General features: G+C 46.6%; 1 protein-coding gene across 7 annotated transcripts; it reads right to left on the bottom strand.

Annotated features, from left to right (window-relative positions):
• Nucleotides 1-566: 566 nt before the first annotated feature.
• Nucleotides 567-17,269, bottom strand: LOC129519167 (paired immunoglobulin-like type 2 receptor alpha). Of its 7 annotated transcripts, none has more exons than XM_055339381.1 (6): nucleotides 17,074-17,269; nucleotides 16,362-16,751; nucleotides 7,945-8,139; nucleotides 4,364-4,394; nucleotides 2,025-2,074; nucleotides 1,504-1,617 (listed from the first exon to the last, which is right to left on the bottom strand). In XM_055339381.1, the coding sequence occupies exons 1-5, from the start codon at nucleotides 17,126-17,128 to the stop codon at nucleotides 2,026-2,028; spliced, it is 720 nt and encodes a 239-aa protein (XP_055195356.1). In that variant the 5' UTR covers nucleotides 17,129-17,269; the 3' UTR covers nucleotides 1,504-1,617; nucleotide 2,025. The 7 variants fall into 7 exon arrangements, with proteins under 7 accessions (XP_055195358.1, XP_055195359.1, XP_055195356.1 ...); XM_055339379.1 differs by lacking the exon at nucleotides 1,504-1,617 and adding an exon at nucleotides 1,847-1,907; XM_055339385.1 differs by lacking the exons at nucleotides 4,364-4,394; nucleotides 7,945-8,139 and adding an exon at nucleotides 1,789-1,907 and having other exon boundaries at nucleotides 1,541-1,617.
• Nucleotides 17,270-21,165: the final 3,896 nt, after the last annotated feature.

Consider the following 21,165-nt stretch of genomic DNA (forward strand, 5'->3'; position numbering starts at 1 on the left):
TGATTTTTCTGGGCATCTGTTATCTGTGACCCAGCTCTGACTTCTTGCCCAGGACTTCAGTGTCTGTCCCTGCTCTTCCGCTGGAGAGGCTCCAGTGTCTCGTCCAAACTGCAAACACAGGGGTACCACTCAGAGACTCCCCTGTTCCCCTTTTCCTATAAGAGGCTCTGGGTGTCTTGTCAGAGGGCTTTGGGGCCGGGATCCCAGGGTGGTATGAGAGTTGATGGATCAAAGCTGTAGAAGGGAGAAAAACTTAATACTAAGTAACAAGCTCCCCAAAGCAAAGCCTCAGTAACCAGCTTGTCTGAGGACAAAGAAGCTAGGATGGCACCAAAGGGCCTGACCCCACCAGCTCATCTTGCGGTTTGTCCTGTGATGGGGACAGAAGGCTGGAAGTGTCCTCAGGAAGCTGGAAGTGTCCCTCCTGACGATGAAGCCTTCAGTGACCTGGATCTGGAGCAAATCCTGGAAGATGTTGGAAAAGAGCCAGAGCAGCTGGAGGAGCCACAGTGTGGAGACGACCCCAGGGAGTTCACTTTGGCCTTCTTCGAGGAATAGCTTAGCTGTGTGCTCCTGCCTCCCTGCTGCTCTCTCACCCCCTTCCCTGTGAGCATCAGAGAAAGCCCCTCGGAGGGTCCCTGAGAAGCTGCTACATGTGGGGTTTGTTGATCGGCCACAGTCACAGCTGTGCAGGTTTATGTGTTAATAAACAGGTTACTGCTTTAAGTAGTTTGTCTCTAACTACATGCTCTCCTTTGGCTTCCCTCCCTCTGCTCCGCGCATCCCAGGATGTGGCGCATCCCTGTTTCTGTGGGAGGCCTGCACAGTATAGGAATCTGGGAAGGCAGGGACACCCGAGTTCGGGGAGGAGGCTGTCAAGATGGGCAGGTCTGGGTTCAGACCCGGGCTCAGCCTTAATAGGTGTGTGGCTTTGAGAAAAGCACAAACTTATAGATCTCTTCACGCCTCAGGTGATTGTGACCAGTCCAGGGTCAGGTGGTTGGAGATGCTTAAATGAGGTGGTGCACTTCACACGGTACATGCTGGTTCTGATGGTAGGGGAAGTAGAATGGGTAGTTGGGGGGGCAGACCCTGGCTTCTGGGCTGGTTACTAGCATTTGGGGTTTATTGTTCCCTGCCTGGAGGCAGTCACGGAACTCCAGTGCTGGAGGAGGGATCTGGGGTGGGAGCTGTTTATTATAGTTCATTTTTGGCAAGAGGCAAAAGACAGAAGTTGAAGGTGCTATCAGTTTTTTCCTTAGATGCTTTTGGGCAAATTCAACAGGTACTTTTATTCTTGTGGGCAGGGCTGGGAAGGTGGAGAGGGCACTGGAGCAGATGGCTCTGTTTCTCTGCAGTCCTTGGTGGCCTTCCACACCCCCTGACTTCTGAGTCTTCTGTGTCTGGCCAGAGTTGTTATCAGAAGCTGTGACCCGCTCTGCAGCTTAGTCTAAGGAGGTCATCCTTCAATCCCACCCATTAGGCCTTTAGGATAGAGTATAGGGTCTCCTCCTGGGGGCTCTTCTTGGGAAGGGTGGGATGTGCTGCTGGTGAGGAGGAACTGGAGAGGGTAAGGGAGGCATAGAGGATGCCGCCGTTATCCTGGGCTTCATCCTGCTGGAGAAGGCAGAAGGGGGTGAGACAGTGGAAGGGAAGCTGCCCCCACCTTAGGGAGTAATCCCACGCCTAGGTGCTGCACACCTAAGTGACCACAGTCCCTCTCTTCCCTCCATCCCACCTTCTCCAAACTTCTCTAGATTCCTTAAAGCTCTAGCTTGAGCTACTTACCTTGGGGTCCAGTTTGGGGGGGTCTTTGTTTTCCAAGAAAAAAATCAAGGCACATGGGCGTCAGGTGGTGTGGTGGCCAAGGTAGAGAAATGGGCAGAGGCCTCCAGCAGTGAGGTCATCTGCTGAGTCAGGACCAGGGTCAGGCAGGAGGGATGGGTGGGGCACGTGTTTGAGCAGGGAGTGTATGGGGAAGGACAGGCCAAGATAGACAGAGAGTGATGGTTTTAAGAACTTACTTTAAATCCCAATGTTCTCATACTTCTCCTCAGTATTTTGGAGGGATCCCCTGTATAGGAAGAAGAAGGTGGGAAGTGTGTTAAGAGGCTGTGCAGAAGAGAGTTCAAACCTGTGTGGGGCTGGTTCTCTGTGTGGGGCCTCTGTGACCCCCTGACAGTCTCAGATGAGCTACGGTTTGAGACTCTCAGGACGTCTCCTGGAAGGTTGAGAGACAGTTTGCAGTGTAGCCAGTAGAGATCTCGAGGGCCCATTGAAGGCAGATGATCCTGGAGAAGCAGCCTTCTTGGAAGAGCCATGGAAAGGGTGAAGTCCTGTCTGCTGCATGGTATTGGTACAGACTGGAGAATGAACACCAGCTCCACCCATATCAGGTCTTCTGGTGGGTTCCCAGGTGAGAAGGGGGGGGGGAGTTGGAGAGAAGGAAAGAAGTTGAGATGGACTGGAGAGAAGGGGAGGTGGGAGGGTAAAGAGGAAGAAACCTCCAGAGAGAGGGAGGGAAGGAGGGAGGCCAGGAGCTGAGAAACAAACAATCCAATCATGAAATGGGCAAAAGACATGAAGAGAAATCTCACAGAGGAAGACATAGACATGGCCAACACGCACATGAGAAAATGCTCTACATCACTTGCCATTAGGGAAATACAAATCAAAATCACAATGAGATACCATCTCACACCAGTGAGAATGGGGAACATTAACAAGGCAGGAAACCACAAATGTTGGAGAGGATGTGGAGAAAGGGGAACCCTCTTGCACTGTTGGTGGGAATGTGAACTGGTGCAGCCACTCTGGAAAACTGTGTGGAGGTTCCTCAAAGAGTTAAAAATAGACCTGCCCTACGACCCAGCAATTGCACTGTTGGGGATTTACCCTAAAGATTCAGATGCAATGAAACGCCGGGACACCTGCACCCCGATGTTTCTAGCAGCAATGTCCACAATAGCCAAACTGTGGAAGGAGCCTCGGTGTCCATCGAAAGATGAATGGATAAAGAAGACGTGGTTTATGTATACAATGGAATATTCCTCAGCCATTAGAAACGACAAATACCCACCATTTGCTTCGACGTGGATGGAACTGGAGGGTATTATGTTGAGTGAAGTAAGTCAATCGGAGAAGGACAAACAGTGTATGTTCTCATTCATTTGGGGAATATAAATAATAGTGAAAGGGAATATAAGGGAAGGGAGAAGAAATGTGTGGGAAATATCAGAAAGGGACACAGAACATAAAGACTCCTAACTCTGGGAAACGAACTAGGGGTGATGGAAGGGGAGGAGGGCCGGGGGTGGGGATGAATGGGTGACGGGCACTGAGGGGGGGGCACTTGAGGGGATGAGCACTGGGTGTTATGCTGTATGTTGGCAAAGTGAACACCAATAAAAATAAATTTATTATAAAAAATACTAAATACGATATGAAATAAAAGATATTAGACAAAAAAAAAATAGATCTGCCCTATGACCCAGCAATTGCACTGCTGGGGATTTACCCCAAAGATACAGATTCAATGAAACGCCGGGACACCTGCACCCCAATGTTTATAGCAGCAATGTCCACAATAGCCAAACTGTGGAAGGAGCCTCGGTGTCCATCGAAAGATGAATGGATAAAGAAGATGTGGTTTGGGATCCCTGGGTGGCACAGCGGTTTGGCGCCTGCCTTTGGCCCAGGGCACGATCCTGGAGACCCGGGATCGAATCCCACATCGGGCTCCCAGTGCATGGAGCCTGCTTCTCCCTCTGCCTGTGTCTCTGCCTCTCTCTCTCTCTCTCTCTCATAAATAAATAAATAAAAATAAAAAAAGAAGTTGTGGTTTATGTATACAATGGAATATTCCTCAGCCATTAGAAACGACAAATACCCACCATTTGCTTCGACGTGGATGGAACTGGAGGGTATTATGCTGAGTGAAGTAAGTCAATTGAGAAGGACAAACATTATATGGTCTCATTCATTTGGGGAATGTAAAAAATAGTGAAAGGGAATAAAGGGGAAGGGAGAAAAAATGAGTGGGAAATATCAGAAAGGGAGACGGAACGTGAAAGACTCCTAACTCTGGGAAATGAACTAGGGGTGGTGGAAGGGGAGGTAGGCGGGGGGGTGGGGGTGACTGGGTGACAGGCACTGAGGTGTGGGCACTTGACGGGATGATCACTGGGTGTTATTCTATATGTTGGCAAATTGAACACCAATAAAAAATAAATTTATATAAAAAATAAAGTATATGTAAAAAAAAAAAAGACGCCCACTGGGAAAGGAGGAGGAGAGCAGTGACAGGTACCCTGTGCTTTTCCCATGAGGAACTTCCTGTTTCCCAAGCAGGACAAGCTCTCACCTGGCTACGGTTCTGGCTGTAGTCTGTAGACCTGTAGAGGAACAGCAGCGTGTCAGGGTGCCATCCATGGAGGGCGTCTCTCCTCCCTGCCTTCCTGCTCTGTGTGCTCTGAGACCAACCCCTAGACCAACCCCGAGAGAGACCAGGGCAGTGGAGCAGCTCTGTTGGACCCACCTGGGACTCAGAGTGACACCTGCTGGCACCCTGAGGCTGCTCAACCCTGTCCTCTGGTGTCCTCAACACCAAATCAGGAGAACAGCTCTTGCCTGCACCTATTTTCTGTCTCTGTCTGCCTGTCTGTCTTTCTCTTTGTTGACTTTTCCCTTTGCTTCCTTCCCCCTTCCTTGACTTCCCCAAGCATCCCTCAACCTTGCTCCTTCCACTGCTGAGGCCTTGCCCACCGATCCCTCTCCTTCCACCCTTGTCTCAGACTCACTGAACCCTCCTGCCCTGACACACTGGCTTTTTGTGATTTCCTGAGCGGCAGCTGTTTCTCTCCTGCTTTGTGAACCTCATGGCTGGGACCTGGGTCTGCACCGTAGCCTGTTCCTCCCCACCCTCCCCCACTGAATCCCACCAGTCTCCCCACTGCCCTCTCCCCTCTTCATCCTCCTGTGTCTCTCTGCAGCATTTCCCAAGGACTGGCCCCTGGTTCACAGACATCCCCTCCACCACCCACCACCATCCCAGGAGGTCCTATCATCCACGGAGACAACCCTCTGAACACATGGGACTCTATGTCCCCCAAACTCCAGGGACTTCCACTCTGCCATACCCTGTTTTTTTTTTTTTTTTTTTTTAACCTCTGGGACTGAGAACTCTGAAAGATTAAATGCCAGCATCATCTTTATGCTACAACTTTGTTTCCTTCCAGCTTTTTCTTACCATCATCCTGCTTGCTATACCTGTGCTTTGACTCCCTGCCCCTGAACTCTTGCCCCTTAATAAGCCACTTTCTTTCAGACTATCCAAGCTCCCTGCTGACTCTCTACTGTCCACTTCTGCCCTCTTACTAGCTCCTTGACCTTCCATGTTCCCCTGTCCTTAGGCCACACTTAGCTGACACATCTCTAATTCTGGATGTGGCCTATGGCAGGGAATGCCATTTGCTTACCCAATATCCATTCATTTCTTCTTCCTTAGTTAGAGAACCTTGAGTTTGTTTTGGGTGGCAGTGTGCTCCCCTGCTGATAGATGTGGACATCTGATGACATCCTAGCCAATAGGATTCAAGGGGAAGTAGTGGGTAGGATTTTCAGGAAGATTCTTTAAAAGGAAGACAGACAGATGCAGCATGGTTTTTTGTCTCTTCTTCCTCCCTCCTGTTTCCTGCCTGGATTCAGAAATAATGGCTGGAGTCTGAGCAGCCATCTTGGACCAGGAGGCAACCTTCAGGATAGAAGCCAGTAGTCAGGGCAGTGAGGAGGATGATAGAAGCTGGAGTGCCTGAGGACAGTGGCCTCTGCTGTCTGCCTCCTCATCCTTTTATATGAGGGGAAACAAGAAACTCTGTCTTGTTCAAGCTCTGTTACTTTTAGCCTCTGACACCAGCAGGTGAACATAACTTCTAACCAACAGATTCTAGAAGTTTCTAAAGCTGCATGGTTGAATACTGCTGGGGGAAATATGATCCTGTGCAGCGATGCTTTTACAGAGTTCTTAAATTCCACCTTCCATTTCCTCAGTAACTATCACATCTCTTCAACTCTGACTCTCATCCTCACTCTAGAGACAACCACTGTGATTTTTCCTCTGTGGAATGAAAAACTATTTGTATAGTATTGAGTTTATCAATATTTTTATTCATGGCTTTCAGGTTTTATGTCATACTTAGGGAGGTCATGTCCACTTCATGGTTATAAGATGGTCTCACATGCTTTCTTCTAGTACTGGGATTATTTTCCCCCTTCATTTAACTCTTTGATCTCCATGGAATTTATTTTGGTGCAAATTATGAGATAACATTAGTACTTATTCTGTGCCAGGATCTATTCTCAATGTATTACATTTAATTGTCATGACAAACCCTAGAGTAAGTACTATTATTATTCTCATTTTAGAATGAGATGAGTGAGCTGAGGCACAGAGTCATACTACAATGGCACCAGAGTTTACTCTGCCAGGATTTGCCTGCAGGCAGTCCAGATTCTATGCTCTTCACCTCTGTGCTTTAATATCTGTTAGGGCTAATCTCCTCTCATTGAAAATTTTCTTGGAGGAATTTCAGATCGTTACTGGAGGGTGTTGGGGTGTGACTAATTAATGCGTCTAGCCCTGTCCTCTGTTTTAGCTATAGATGCATATATCCAAATTTCTGATGAACATGTCTAGTCAGGTGCCACACAGGCAACTCTAACCTATCCCAAACTAAAGAACCATCATTCTCCCCCAAACATGGCCTTTGACCTCCTGTGTTCTCTAATTTGCTTGATGGTTTCACCGTGGTCTCATTCACCCAAGTTCTTCCCACTCCCTCAGCTCTATACCAGTCTAATCACCAAGTCTTACTGGTTTTCCCTTTTTGGCTGTTCCAGGGTCTGGCTCTCTCCCTCCATCCACTGCATTAGACTGGCCCCACCTGCCCACCTCCCGCCCCTGCACCGCAGACTGATGTGTCTGCAAGGTAAAGCTGAGATTGCCATTTCCCTGCTTCATGTTGCCTCTGGAATCAGAAGCTCCTGGGTGTGACTTACAAGGTTCTCTTCTCCCATCTCCAGCCTCCACAGCACTGAGCTACTTATAGTTCCCACACCGATTTTCTGTGCCTGCATAGTCAGTGACCTCTTCACCACACTCACCATCTGCCTGGGTAATTCTCTTATGTTCTTTGAGACTTTCGCAGGGTCGCTTCCTATGGGAAGTCCTCCCTGATTCCCCTCCTTTCTTCCATCTTACCACAGCTCTTTCCATATGAGGCAGTCACTCCCTCCACCACGGAGTTCCTTGAAAGCAGGACCTATGCTTTATTTACATTTATTATCTCCAATTACAAGCCAGACCTTGGGAAATAGTCCCTCAACCAGTGCTTGCTGAGCCGAGCCAACTTCCTGTCCCTCTGCTCTATTCTTACTCTTCCCAGAAACCTTCCCCTCCCCATGAACCAAAAGATAAAGATTGATGAGAAATGTTTAAATCAAGATGCAAAAACTAGAAAATGATCAGATCAGTGGAGAGAGTTTGGTCTGGAGCAGTGGTTCTAGAAGTTGATCACACAGATATCACTTGAGTAGACCTTTAAATATTCTTTTTTTTTTCTAAATTTATTTATGATAGTCATACAGAGAGAGAGGCAGAGACATAGGCAGAGGGAGAAGCAGGCTCCATGCACCGGGAGCCTGACGTGGGATTCGATCCCGGGTCTCCAGGATCGTGCCCTGGGCCAAAGGCAGGCGCCAAACCGCTTCGCCACCCAGGGATACCTTGAGTAGACCTTTAAAAAATGCATATTCCCAAACCCAGACCTCAAGCCCAGGTGGGATCTGTATTTTTTAAATGCAGAATAACCTAGGGTCATTCTGATGTAGGTGCTTCTGAGAAACAATTGGGAAGGTTGGGGGGTGGGGTGGCCCAGAACCACTTACCTTTGCTTGTCTTCCATCTGAGGTAGAGTGTCAGTCCCAAAATTGCAGTTTTGAGCACAGCAATGGCCAGTGCCACCTTGACCACAGCTCCCACACTCAAGGGTAAAGACACTGAGGTCCTATTCCCCTCCAAGACACTGAGTCCAGTGGTGGTGGTGACAGTGCTGGTGGGGCCCTTGGTGGTTGTCTTGGGAGCTGAGAAGACATGAGAATTTAGCAGATTCTCCCCTATAGGACTGGAGGTTTCTGGATGAAACGGTCATATCTTGTTTCCTAGTTTGGGGATTATTGGGGATGAGAAGTAACTCTCTGAGGCTCTCACACAGGGAGACGGTAATGAATCCACATCATCCAGCCTAAATCCTGACTCTACTTCTGATCAGTGGTGTTACTTCAGAACCTCATTTCATTGTTGACAAATATGGATCACTAAATCACAGGAAGAAAAGATGTTTCTTATTGTGGTAAAATATAGGTAACAACATTGACCACTTTAACCATATGTAAGTATACAGTTAAGTGGCATTGCAATTATTCATGCTGTTGTACAACCATCACCACTATCCTTCTGTAGAACCTTTTCATTTTCCCAAACTGAAACTGTCCCCATTCAGCAGTCACTACCTACCCCCTCACCTCCTCCCGCCAAGCCACTAGCACCCACTGTTCTACGGAGGCTGCTTTTATTTTTTTATTTTTTAAAGATATTATTTATTTGAGAGAGAGAGAGTAAGAGACAGAGCACAAGCAGGGGGAGGGGCAGAGGGAGAGGGAAAAGCAGACTCCCCACTGAGCAGGGAGCCTGACACGGGGCTTGATCCCAGGGGCTTGATCCCAGGACCCTAGGATCACGACCTGAGCTGAAGGCAGATGCTTAACTGACTGAGCTATCCAGGCGCCCAGAGAGGTTGCTTTTATTTTATTTATTTACTTATTTTAAATATTTTATTTATTTATTCATGAGAAACATACACACACACAGAGGCACAGACAGAGGGAGAAGCAGGCTCCATGCAGGGAGCCCGATGTGGGACTCGATTCTGGGTCTCCAGGACCATGCCCTGGGCCAAAGGCGGTGCTAAACCACTGAGCCACCCTGGCTGCCCCAGGGGCTGCTTTTAGACAGCAGGCTTAAGCAATGGAAACTTGATCAAGGCACAAGAGCCACAGCACCTTGCTGGCTGAACACCGACAGGCCCATCAGGGGACCCACCTCAGAATATCCACAGGCCCAAAATGACCAAAGGGCTATTTACTACTAGGCACAGTTACCAAAGAAAGGAAAATACCCTACATCCTCCTCACCTTTCCCCTTTAAAAACAGCCCTGCAGGGCACCTGGGGGTCTCAGAGGTTGAGCCCTTGTCTTCTGCTCAGGGTGTGATCCTGAGGTTCTGGGATAGAGTCCTACATCAGGCTCCCCACAGGGAGCCTGCTTCTCCCTCTGCCTATGTCTCTGCCTCTCTCTCTGTTTCTCGTGAGTAAATAAATAAAATCTTTAAAATAAATAAATAAATAAATAAATAAATAAATAAATAAATAAGCCCCCAACCACTGCCTCCTTGCAGAAAACCTCTCCTGTGCTATCTTGCCCTCTCCTTCCTTGTGATGTATTCAATAAGCTTCTATCTTCTTTGTTCTGCCTCTGGGGAATTCTTTGGCCAAGGGTGCCACAGACTTCCACTGGATCATAGCCCCACATCTGGGGGCTCCTCCATCCAATCAGGACAGATACCACATGTTCTACTCTGTCTCTATGAATTTGACTGCTCTAGGGACCTCTTATAAATCCAATCAAGTAGGATTGTCCTTTTTCAGGATTGTTCCAATATATGGGAAAACATCTGTAAAGTATGTCTAGTGTATATCAAAATGTATTTTTAAGGTTAAATTAATATTTAAGTCCTACAAACAGATTATACCTTCTTTTAATGGATCATGAAAAAATTGATCAAATACTCAGCCACAAGAAAAAATCCTATCTGCATAAAATCTTCAGGTTAGTGTGGACCAAACTTACTGTCCACTCTTATTGCAAAGGAATAATGAAAAGTGTAAATACCATCCCTTATTTGAGACTTTAAAAGTTTTAAGCTTAATCAAAGAAAAATATATATGCTGTCATGCCAGATAAATATGATATTTATGCCAGATATTAATGCACATTAAACACTACAGTATTAAACACTTTATTTTTTTAAGGATTTTATGTATTTATTCATGAGACAGAGAGAGAGAGGAAGAGACATAGGCGGAGGGAGAAGGAGGCTCCCTTCCAGGGATCCTGATGCAGGACTTGATCCCAGGACCCTAGGATCACAACCTGAGCCAAAGACAGATGCTCAACCACTAAGCCAACCAGGCACCCCAACTCTTTCATTATTTTAGATATGAAGAAGTGATTAAATGAATAAAATACTTTCCAAAGACAAAGTACCAAACACAGAGAGAGCTGACCTTAAGGAAATTCAGATGAAAAATGTAATGAAAGCCTATGTAGGAGTAAATTTATGGGAAACAGGACAGTATGAGGCGTCATGAATGCGGGCAGTGGTTATTTAGGGAAAAAACAGACAAGGAAACAGATGACATTCTTGCAAACCTAACAATGAAAAATTATTGAAATCATGAGTTAGTCTATGCTCCACTATAGGTTGATACATCTCAAAACCTCTGGGAAGCAGATGATTTTTATGAAACAAAAATTTTAAAAATAAGTTTAAGAAATAATAAACTTAAACTCATGGGTAGGAAGAAGAAATTGAGAACACTATTAACTCCTTTTTTATAAAGATTCTATACTCAGGAGGTTTTATGGGTAAAGTCCTGTAAAAAGTCAAGGAACAGATAATTCCCAAACAGAAGGTTTCAGAACATAGAGAAATATGGAACTCTATGCAAATCTTAATCACTCATAAAAGGAGAACCCTAATACTAATCTCCATAAATTATTTTATTTTATTATTTATTTATTTAATTAGGGAGCAGGGAGGAGGGGCAGAGAGAGAAGGAGAGAGAGAATCTTAAGCAGACTCCAGGCTCAGTGAGGAGCCCTAGTCAGGGCTTGATTTCACTACCTTGAGATCATGATCTGAGCCAAAAATCAAGAGTAGGTGGCTTAACTGTCTGAGCGACTCAGGCACCTCCTAATCTCCACAACTTAAAAAAATGCAGATGAAAATAAAAGGCCATTGGGGGTTTCATCTGCTTGTTTGTTTTTATTGATCCCAGTGGAGGGACAGACCCAGTATTGGCCCTACAGAAATACAGATAGGTTAGCATTGCATTTCAGAATATCTATCAGTATGCAAAATACCCTGCATGTCCTTTGACCCAGTTTTTATAGTGCCAGGAATTTATCCTATGGAAATTCTGGGCAAGTCTTCAAAGGCCTGTGTTTAAGGGTGTTCTTTGCAGCTTTCTGATGTGGCAACAACCTAAATGTCTTTATTTGCTATTTTTTTTAATTTACATTAAAATTTTTTAAACGTAAATTAAATTTGCCAACATATAACACCCAAGTGCTCCTCAAATCACGTGCCCTCCTTAAAGCCCGTCACCCAGTTGAATGTCTTTAAATAGGAGACTAAGTAGATTATGATAATTTCTGCAATGGGACCCCATGCAGCTCTTTTTAAAAAGGCATAACTATATATTTACTGAAATCGAACAATACTTCAGAATTAACTTGTTTGCTTTTTCTTGTTTGTTCTTTCTACACTCAGGTGCAACTGGTATTGTTGTGGGCATTTTGGTTTTGTTTTCTGTTTTAGCTGTTGTTCCTCAGTGACTAGATTAGCACCTGACATGTAGTAGGTATTCAATCAATATTTGTTGAATGAATGAATGGAAGAATTATCTCTTAGAATTTCAAGGCATTCAATCAACCATTGTCTTCCAGCTTTCTCTGTTGCCATGGAGACTGCCAAAGCCATTATGATTCCCAAAGCTCCTGTGGCCTGTTTCTTTCCTCCTTGGAAATTTGTTGGATCTTCTTTTTATCCTTGGCGTTTTGAAATGATGTGCCCCAAATATAGCTCTTCTTAAATTTTTATCCATTTCTTGGGGCTCCTTTGTTCTGGAAAGTTTCTAGAGTTATTTGGTCCATGGCCTTCTCTCTTCTCTGTTTCTGGAACTCCTATTATTCTGAGGCTGGAGCTCTTGGACCAGTCCTCACAACAGAAGTTTACTCTCTCATAGTCCTGGAGGCCAGAGGTCAGAGAGCAAGGTGTTACTGGGGGTGGGGGGTTGCTCTGGGGGAGAGAAACTGCCTTTTCTTTTGTGGCAAGTCTCCCTCTGACTCCCTCTTAGAAGGAGGCTCACATTTGCTTTTAGGGCCCACTTAGCAAATCCCAGATGACCTCCTCACCTTGGAAGTCCCCACTGAGTCACATCTGTTACCATGTAAGGTAACATTCCCAGGTTCTGGGGGCTGGGAAATGGACACAGCTTTGCAGGGGCCACTATCCAACCCGCTACAGCTTCCAGATCCATGACAGAGCCATTTTTGTCAAGTTGATCTTGCAATCCTTTTATCGGATTGCCATTATAGCTTAAATTCCCAAGAGCTCCTTGTTTGTTTGGAAAGCTCCCTCTGTTGCTCCATGCTTGTGCTTTCTTAACTTTCTGAAGATGGTAGTCATCTGAGTTTTTACTTTCCCTCCATTGTTTTGGTTTCTTCTAGATACTGCCTCTCAGCAAAACCCCTCTTTTGTTTTGCTGCCTCATGGGGGAAGGAGTCCTTAAGTGTTTAATGGAATCATAGTTTAAAATAGCATCTCTAACCTCAGGCATCCCAGGCACAGCAGAGGCGAGGGGTCAATCCTTAGAGCTGGGAGATTCCACAGGAGGTCAAGACCCCATCTCCTTGCCCCCATGGTGTCCAGTGTACAGAAAGCCACGCTGAGTGGAAGCTGTGTGTGTGGTCTGGGAGAAAGTGCTGGTCAGCTAGTGGGCTGTAGGATCTGTTAGGATTTCTAGATCCTTTTGGGGCCCATCAGATAGATTTTTCAAGGGAAGAATCTCCTGATTTCTTGCCCTTGATAGGGTGGAGGATACCAACTGGGTTGCCAGAGTCTTGGAAGGCATCTAAGAGGGGTAAGGCATGTAGGGTCTCATAGTTCACCAAATCTCTAGTTTTTAGGACTGAACCCTTGCTCCCGGGTATGCCTGGGGTCCTGCTGCCAGAGTCCCTCTAGTCCATCCTTTCTGGAAAGCAAATCTCCAGTCTCTGCTGAGTGGAGAGGGAGCATAGAGGTTTCCTTGCTTCTTAAGAGTCTCACTTGGTCCTCCAACTTTCTGATCCCCTTTCACCTCCACTGGCAAGGGTTCTGGGTCGTCCTTCCTGAACCATCAAGGGGTATTGCAGTGTAAAAATTGCCTTTCTTCAGGATCTCCCTATTGCAGGCTTAATGCTAAGCTCCCCTGGTCTCCTAGGCCAGCTGCATTAGTCTGTGTGTTTCCAGCTTTCCAAATATCATTTTTGACCACATGGCTCACGTATTTTTTGTCCTTGTGGATTTTGTCTTAAAAATTCTCTTTGCTGGGCAGCCCTGGTGGCGCAGCTGTTTAGCGCCACCTGCAGCCCAGGGGGTGATCCTGGAGACCCTCGATTGAGTTCCACGTCTGTCCGGCTCTCTGCATGGATGGAGCCTGCTTCTGTCCTCGCCTGTGTCTCTGCCCCGCCCCCCCTTCTCAATAAATAAATAAATAAATAAATAAATAAATAAATAAATAAAATCTTTTTAAAAATTATATTTTCTGTCATTTTAGAAGAATTTGGTAGACAGGGGAGGTCAACATGCATATAACCCACCATTTGGCCATACTTTATGCAATATTTTCTAGTGAAAATTATAAAAAACTAACATTCAAAAAATAATGTTGCAGGGGTGCCTGGGTGGCACAGTCAGTTAGGTGTTGGACTCTTGGTTTCAGCTCAGGGTATGATCTCAGGGGTTGTGGGATCAAACACCACGTTGGGCTCTGTGTTCAATGCAGTAGTCTGCTTAGTACTCTCCCTCTCTCTCTGGCCCTCCCTCTCCCCACGCTATCTCTCTCTAAGGTAAATAAATATTAAAAAAATAATGTTGCATATTAATAATAAAAATAAAGAATTTAGAGGACGCATCTTGTGAGATATTTATATGGTCTTTAGAAGAACACTTGCAAGGTTACTAAGGGGTATAAAATAAAAGCCATTCCTGGGTGGGAAGATTGGACATTACACTGATTTCTGTTCTGTCAATTGCTTTATAGGTTTTTTTTTTTTTTTGCTTTATAGGTTTAATGCATTTTTTTTTTCTTTTGCAATTCTGATTTTTAAAAAACTCATAGGTGAGGGATGCCTGGGTGAATCAGTTGGTTAAGCATCTGCCTTTGGCTCAGGTCATGATCCCAGGGTTCTGGGATCAAGTTCTGCCTCTTCTGCCTCTGACCCTCACCCCTGCTCATGCACACACCTGTGCTCCCTCTCTCGCAAATAAATAAAATCTTAAAAAGATAAAAACTAAAAATACCCATAGGTATTTTCTTCAGAACTTGGCAAACTTATTCTAATATTTATGTGAAACAATGGGCCAAAGGAATATAAGGTTTTTGAGGAAGCAACATGGTTCTGATGGACATAGTCTTATCAGCCACTGAAACATGACCAAGTCCATGAATGCAGTTGGGATGATTGATTCATTTCTTGGTAAAAAGATCAAATTGTGTATGATCTGTATGTAAAAAAAAAAGAAAACACCTGTATGTAAAAAACATTATTAAGCCAATCACAAACTTCTCAGTTCTATTTGCTGCAAACAGTCCTTTGGGGTGATGTCTTTACATGGTGGCACTTCATTTGTGTAAAGCATTTCTTTTTCTTACTTTCCTGTATTTTTTTTTTTACAAAAGACCTCAGCATGATATCCAATTAATTGTATTAATTGAAAAAAATTAATTTATTGATGAAAAACTCATAGTGAATGTGTCTGAAACTGAGGAATGAGAAAAGGATTAAGGAAGGAGGAAGAGGGCTCTGAGGAGAGGCAAAGCCTCCCCATAAAGGCCATTCAAGGGAAGGTGGAGGAGGTGACAGAAATGTAAATCTAAGGCTGTTTTGCCTTATTTAGGTTGTGAGCTACTTCCCATTTGCTCTAAAACCAGCACCAGAGTCGAATGGGGCAGCGGCTACCAGGTTGGGGACACGGAGGGTGTCCTTCCTGCCAGGAGCAGTGATGGGCTGTTTAGAATTGCCAGCACAAGTGGTTGTAAAAAGCAAACCTATGATTTTCAGTTATTAAGGAATTATCTACAGACAGTGCACCCCCAGGGTCTGTTCCTGTGAGGTGCCCTCTCCATACTGTTCTGGACACACACTTGGCTCAAGTTCCCAAGTAATCCCCACTGAGTAACAAGAAGATTTATTCACATAACACATCCCATTATTCGATGAAACATAGGTCAGGACAACAGTATGGTCAGGTCAGCTGGTGAGGCTGAGCAGCTACTGGCTAAGGGTGGAGGCTCTGGGGTTAAACTGGGTTCAAGTCCTGCCTGCACCACAACTGTGGCTTTGGGCAGCTGTTTAGGCTCTTTGAGCCTCAGTTTCCCTATCTGTCACAGGAAGACAACAGCAGTACCTACCATTGTTGTGGATTGTGGGGAAGGTTAACTAGGGTGATGTCTAGCAAGTCGCCAACCCAACACAGGGCACAGCAAGCAGGAGCTGCCATATTTCTGCAGCACATGAGCCTCTCAGCAGCCAGGACAGACTGGAGGAGCCAGATCAGAGTGGACAGTGGGGACAGTAAGGCAGAGGAGGGGATGGGGCTGGGGCGGGGAGCTCATGGGCCAGGTTCCGAGGAGTAGAACAGAGAAGGAAGTGGGGGGACTAGGAAAACAGGTAATGGGGTGTTGGTTGCCAGGGGACCAGGGCTCTCGGGTCATCATCGGGTACCTCCTGTGTGCTGGACTGAGCCCATGGTGTGGGGAGACACGAGACTCTGTGCTGGTTGGGGCTGCAAATAGGGACACAGGACAGAGGGAAAGCAGCCCACATCCTGAAGAAGTCAAGTACACCTGGACGGCATGGGGTGAGGGTAGGAAGGCAGGGCTGGAGCCTCAGCTTGGAGCAGGAAGGGAGGGTAACTGGGGGGCCCAGGAGGTCCTGAGGCTGGGGGAGAGGGGGTGGGGCCTGGATCTGGAGGGGGCAGTAAGGGGGATGGGCAAGGAGGTCAGCCCAGTTTGGGGAGATGGAGGAGAAAGAGTAAAGTTGGCAGAGGCCTGGGGTGGAGGTGGGTGTGGGGAGAGGAGTTTTGAGAAGAGGTGAGCAGGAAGATTGGGGCCTGGGCCAGACCTGGGGGGATGAAGGCAGCATGGCCTGTAAAAGCCCCAACAGGGTGGGCATGAGGCTGCTGGGGCAGCAGAACTCACCGAGGTAGACGGTGAGTTTGGTCCCCAGGATGGACTGCCACAGCTGCCAGCCAAATCTTTGTGTCTTCAATTGGACCCGGCAAAAATACGTATTCTCATCCTCCTCCCGCAGGTTCAATATCTGCAGGAAGCCAGACTTCTGACCCTCTGGCAAGTTCAGGACGATCCGGTCCTTGTAATCCTCATGGACGAAATGCCTACTACTGTTGTAGATGAACTGCCCATGGAAATGTGTCCGTCTCAAGGCTATATTCACTCTGGGATCCTTGGCTAATGCCCCACAGTAATAGAAGGTGAAATTGATGTGGATGGTGCCACCCTTGGGGGCTGAGAGGTGCTCTGGTTGGTCCATCCTATAGTCCATTTTTGGATCACATCTTTCTGAGTTACCTGGAAAAGGGAGGAGAGGAGAGACTTTGAAGCCACTGAGAGAGATGAAGAAGATAACCCCAGCCCTTCTGTCACCCTCACCCACGGGCAGTAGTGTGACAGATGGTAGGACTGGCCCTCTGGTCTGGTGTCCCCCTCGCCAGGCTTAGAGTAGGGAGGAGGGTTGGGGCTGACCTAGCACTATGGGACCAGCCTGTTGCTTGTTGGGATTGGGAGGCCTGGCTAGCTACCCCAGCAGACCCTTCCTCCAGCTGCCCAGCCATTGCCCTGCCTGGGGACTCCCTGGGCCTCCGGGCAGAGCCACAGTGTTCCGGACACTCACCAGCCTGCAGAGTAGCCAGCAGCAGCAGCAGAGGCAGCAGCAAGGACAGACCCATTGCCTCACTGTCCTCCCAGGAGAGAAGACAAGCAGCTCTGTCCAGGCCAAAGGGGAGGCCTGAGGAGGTGTCTCCTTGGGAAATCAAGAGGCACCTGGAGAACGTGGATTAGGCTCCTTTAGAAGAGCAGGGGTGGGTGAATGTCTTCCCCTGGTTCACCCGGCCTCAGAGTCACCAGTACTTCCTTTATCAATCTGGTTTCTTCTTTTCCTATATTGCAAAAGTGCTTCCTCGTGGTCAGTGCACAGAGAGCCATGACAGAGGCCCCCAGCCTCTACCTTCAGCTGAGGGTCATGGTTCTGACCTTGGCCATATGTGGCCTCTCCTCTTCCACCTTGACCTTGCTACTGCTAGCACCTCTACCTCTCCTTAGGAGTCAGTTTGACTGACTGTATCTCTAGCTCTCCTTTTCTTGGCCCTGAGTATCTTCTGGCCTCTGTCTGTCATCCCAGGTGAAGGAGTGGCAGCAGGACGAGGTCTGGTTCTTCTAGGAGAGGACAGGCAGCCATGAGTCTCTGCCCAACTATAGCCCCCTAGAGAGAAGGAGGAGGGAACTACTGGTGGTCAGATGCCCTCCACCTCCAGCCCCAGCACCAGGAATATCCAGCATGTTCTTGACCTTCTTCCTCCAGGCAGGGGCTCCCCTGCAGCCCTCTGCAGGACTCAGGCCTACCAGGTCCCTTCCCTCCCCTGGTCAGCTCCCTTTGTGCAGTCTCATACCCTCCCTGGGGTTAAGAGGTGAGGGGGGTGCCTTCTGGAGGCCACTCCTTGACCCCCAGGATGCAAGACTGGATCTGGAGGTCCCTCTGTCCCCTACTCCACAGATGAGACCAAGGGCTCAGAGAAGCCCTGCCCCAGATCGCATGACTCTCAGGTGGTAGGACCAGGACTCAAACTCCAGTCTCATTGAGTCCACAGAGCGTTCTGCTCCTTTTGGATGCTTCTGCCTGGTTGTACCACAAGACCTCTGGGCCTCAGTTCCCAGGACCATAGTTCTGGGGGGTGGGCCCCAGGAGGCTATATTTTTATAATGCTGCTTATGTGATTGCCTCCACAACTGTGAGAGCCCTGGCTAATCTGGAGCCTTCCTTGAACAGGAGGGATATAAGGCCCAGAGCAGTAATGAGTCACTCTGGTGACAGTCCCTGGACCATCTCAATGAAGGGCTCTGCCACCTTGTGACTGTTGGTGGGTGGGAGTGAGAGAATGGGGCTGGGACTTTGGTGTCCCTGGCTGGTCTGAGGAGATTCTGCTCCCTCCCTCCCCAGGATGAGGTTGGTGTTGGCCTACTGAGTAGATGGTGGGGGTGGCAGAGGGTGATTTCATCACAGGAAGTGGCCTAGTCTTCTGGAGGTGGAAGCAAGAAGACCGACTTGTTTCTCCTTTTCTGTTTCTTCCTCAATCCTCCTAGTTTTCTTCCACACTTCTCCCCAGACCTGCTAGGCAGTCTCTGGCCTCTCCCTGTGTCTCTTTTTCTCACACTTCCTCATAGGCCCAAGAAGAGAGGTTCTGCATTTTCATGGGATCCTTTCATCTAAGCCAGGACCTAAACTATGATTGCCTCATTTTCATCTTTGTGACATTGTGTGGCGGATGTATTTTCACCAACAGGAAACTGAGGTACCATTAAGAAACTGAGCCTCAACGTCATGGAGTCCTCTGGGCTGCAGAAGGTGCTTGGTAACCGCTGGGAAGGTGGACAGAAGAAAGAGTAAGGGACCAACTGCCTTTTTGGCAGCTCCTCTAGAAGGTAGCCTGCCCTGTCTGAGGGGTGACACCTGAGTTCAATTTCTCCCTTGTCTCACTAGCTGTGGGACCTGGCTGGACAGTGTCCACTTTGTGAGGATGCCCAAGGAGGGGCTAGATGCCACTAGGAGGTGCCCCCGCCCAGCATGGCATGTTTACTAAATACATATGTTTACTAGAAAAACTTTGGCAGATTGCCTGCTATCTTGGTGCCTCAGTCCCCACTGCTCCCACATGCTGTCTCCCTAGATGCAAGCTGCACATTTCATGTCGTGTGCAAGCCCCTGGACCCCAGTTGGATCCCCGTGATGCTAAGAATTGTGATGCATGATTTCTGCTCATAGATGTTATATGGTCCTTGGGTTTATTCATTTTGCCTTCTCCTAACAGCATTGAGAGGGCCCAGTAATTAGCCTTGAGCTGTGGCTCTACTCACAGAAGCTTCTGGAAGATGAGGACCTAGAGTCTTGATTCATAGATGGGCAGAACCTAAATGCAGCTCTCTAGCCCAGAGGGTGGGCATGGGGGAGGGGTCAGAAGCTGTATGGTCAGGAATGGGGGCAAAGGGAAGGCCATGAGCCATGGACCATATTTTAAGAATACCACCTTAGATCTTCCCCCATGTTTTCCTAAGTTTTTGTTCTCCCTTCCTCATGGCCACATCCATCACTACGGTAGTCTCTTTCCCCTCCAGGATACCTCACCTTGCTCCTGCTTTCCCCCTAAGACCAGGAGTAAGACAAAGATGTCTGGTCTCACTGTCTCCATTGATTGTAGTGGAGGCTCTAGCCCATGCAATAAGGCAAGACAAATAAGTGTTCTCTGTTTTCTTAGAGTCTGTATTTATGTATTTGGCATTCATTCATCACAAGATAATTGTACTAATTACTTTTAAATTTTTTTCTGCATTCTTGATGCTCTGACACTTGTGGCCTTGCTGACTAGGGAGAGATGGCCCCTACCAAGCCTAGCCTATTCTTAGATATAGCAAAGGGCATTCCTAGGAGGATGTCTTTCCTATACAAAGTAACCTCTCCAGGGCCCATACTCTAAACCACCTCCTTTATCTAACTCTTGCAAACTAAGCCTATATTTCCTCTGCCCTGAGTCAACCCTATGCTAGGTGACAGACACCTAGAGATAGCACCTATAACCCAAAGCCCACTGGAATTAATCAAACTAGCCAATCCTAAGCTGTTTCCCGTTCCTTGCCTTGTCTTGCCAGGGGAAAACACTAAAGGCTGTGGTCTATGCCTTCCCCTTGGTCTTGCCTCTGCCTCCTCTAGTGCTTCCCCAGGTGGCTCTCAATGGCATGGCATTTTCCTTCCCTACAGGAAATGTCAGTTATAAAAACCTTCTTTCTGTGTCATTACTCTCTCTGTGTCATTACTCAGTCACTTGTACAAATTAAAACTCTGTGAGTATAAAAATTGAGCCCAAAGGCATCCAGATTGGAAAGAAGAAGGAAACACTCTTGAAAACAGAGAAAGAAGGAAAAACAGATGACTTGATTGTTTATGTAGAAGATCCAATGGAATTGATAGAAAAGCTACTAGAACTATATAAGTGATTTAAGTTAGGTCACAGGATACAAGAGCAATACACAGAAATCAATTGTTTTTCTATGTACTAATGACAAAAAATGGAAGTCAAATGAAAACAGTACCACTTACAATAATTTAAAAATATGAAATACTTAGAAATAAACACAACAGTAGATGTGCAAGATCTGAAACTGTAAGGCATTACTGAGAGAAATTAAAGATTAATGAATGAGTGGAGATTTCATGCATAAGTATGAACAGTATTCAATACTCTTCAACTCTCCCCAAAATAATATGTAGATATAACACAATCTCCATCAAAATCCCAGTAGGCTATTTTGTAGAAATTGCCAAGCCACTTCTAAAATTCCTATAGGAGTTCAAAGACCGTAGAAGGGCCAAAAAACTGAAATTGAAGAACAAAGTTGGAGGATTTACACTACTTGACTTTAAGACTTAGTATAAAGCTACTGTAATCAAGATGTATTGGTGTCAAGACAGACAGATCAATGGAATAGAACGGAGTACAGAAAGAGACTCATTATCATGTGGTCAATTTATTTCTACCAAAGATGCAAAGGCAATTCAGTGGAGCAATTATAGTCTTCTCAACTGGAACAAATGAATATTTGTATACAGAAAATGAACTTCCATTCATATTTTGCACTATATATAAAATTAACTTGAAATGCAGTCTAATGTAAGTCCTAAAATTATATACCTCAAGAAAAAAAAAGAGAGAAAATC

This window comes from Nyctereutes procyonoides, unplaced genomic scaffold (genome assembly GCF_905146905.1).
Source record: "Nyctereutes procyonoides isolate TBG_1078 unplaced genomic scaffold, NYPRO_anot_genome, whole genome shotgun sequence".
NCBI lineage: Eukaryota > Metazoa > Chordata > Mammalia > Carnivora > Canidae > Nyctereutes > Nyctereutes procyonoides.

Excerpts from the sequence above, each read along its gene's own strand:
- LOC129519167 (XM_055339381.1), bottom strand. The coding sequence starts at position 17,128 with ATGGGTCTGTCCTTGCTGCTGCCTCTGCTGCTGCTGCTGGCTACTCTG. Across the intron at positions 16,752-17,073 it reads GCTGGCTACTCTGCAGGCTG|GTAACTCAGAAAGATGTGAT; the intron begins GTGAGTGTCCGG and ends TCCCTTTTCCAG. Across the intron at positions 2,075-4,363 it reads ACAGCCAGAACCGTAGCCAG|GGGATCCCTCCAAAATACTG; the intron begins GTGAGAGCTTGT and ends CTTCCTATACAG.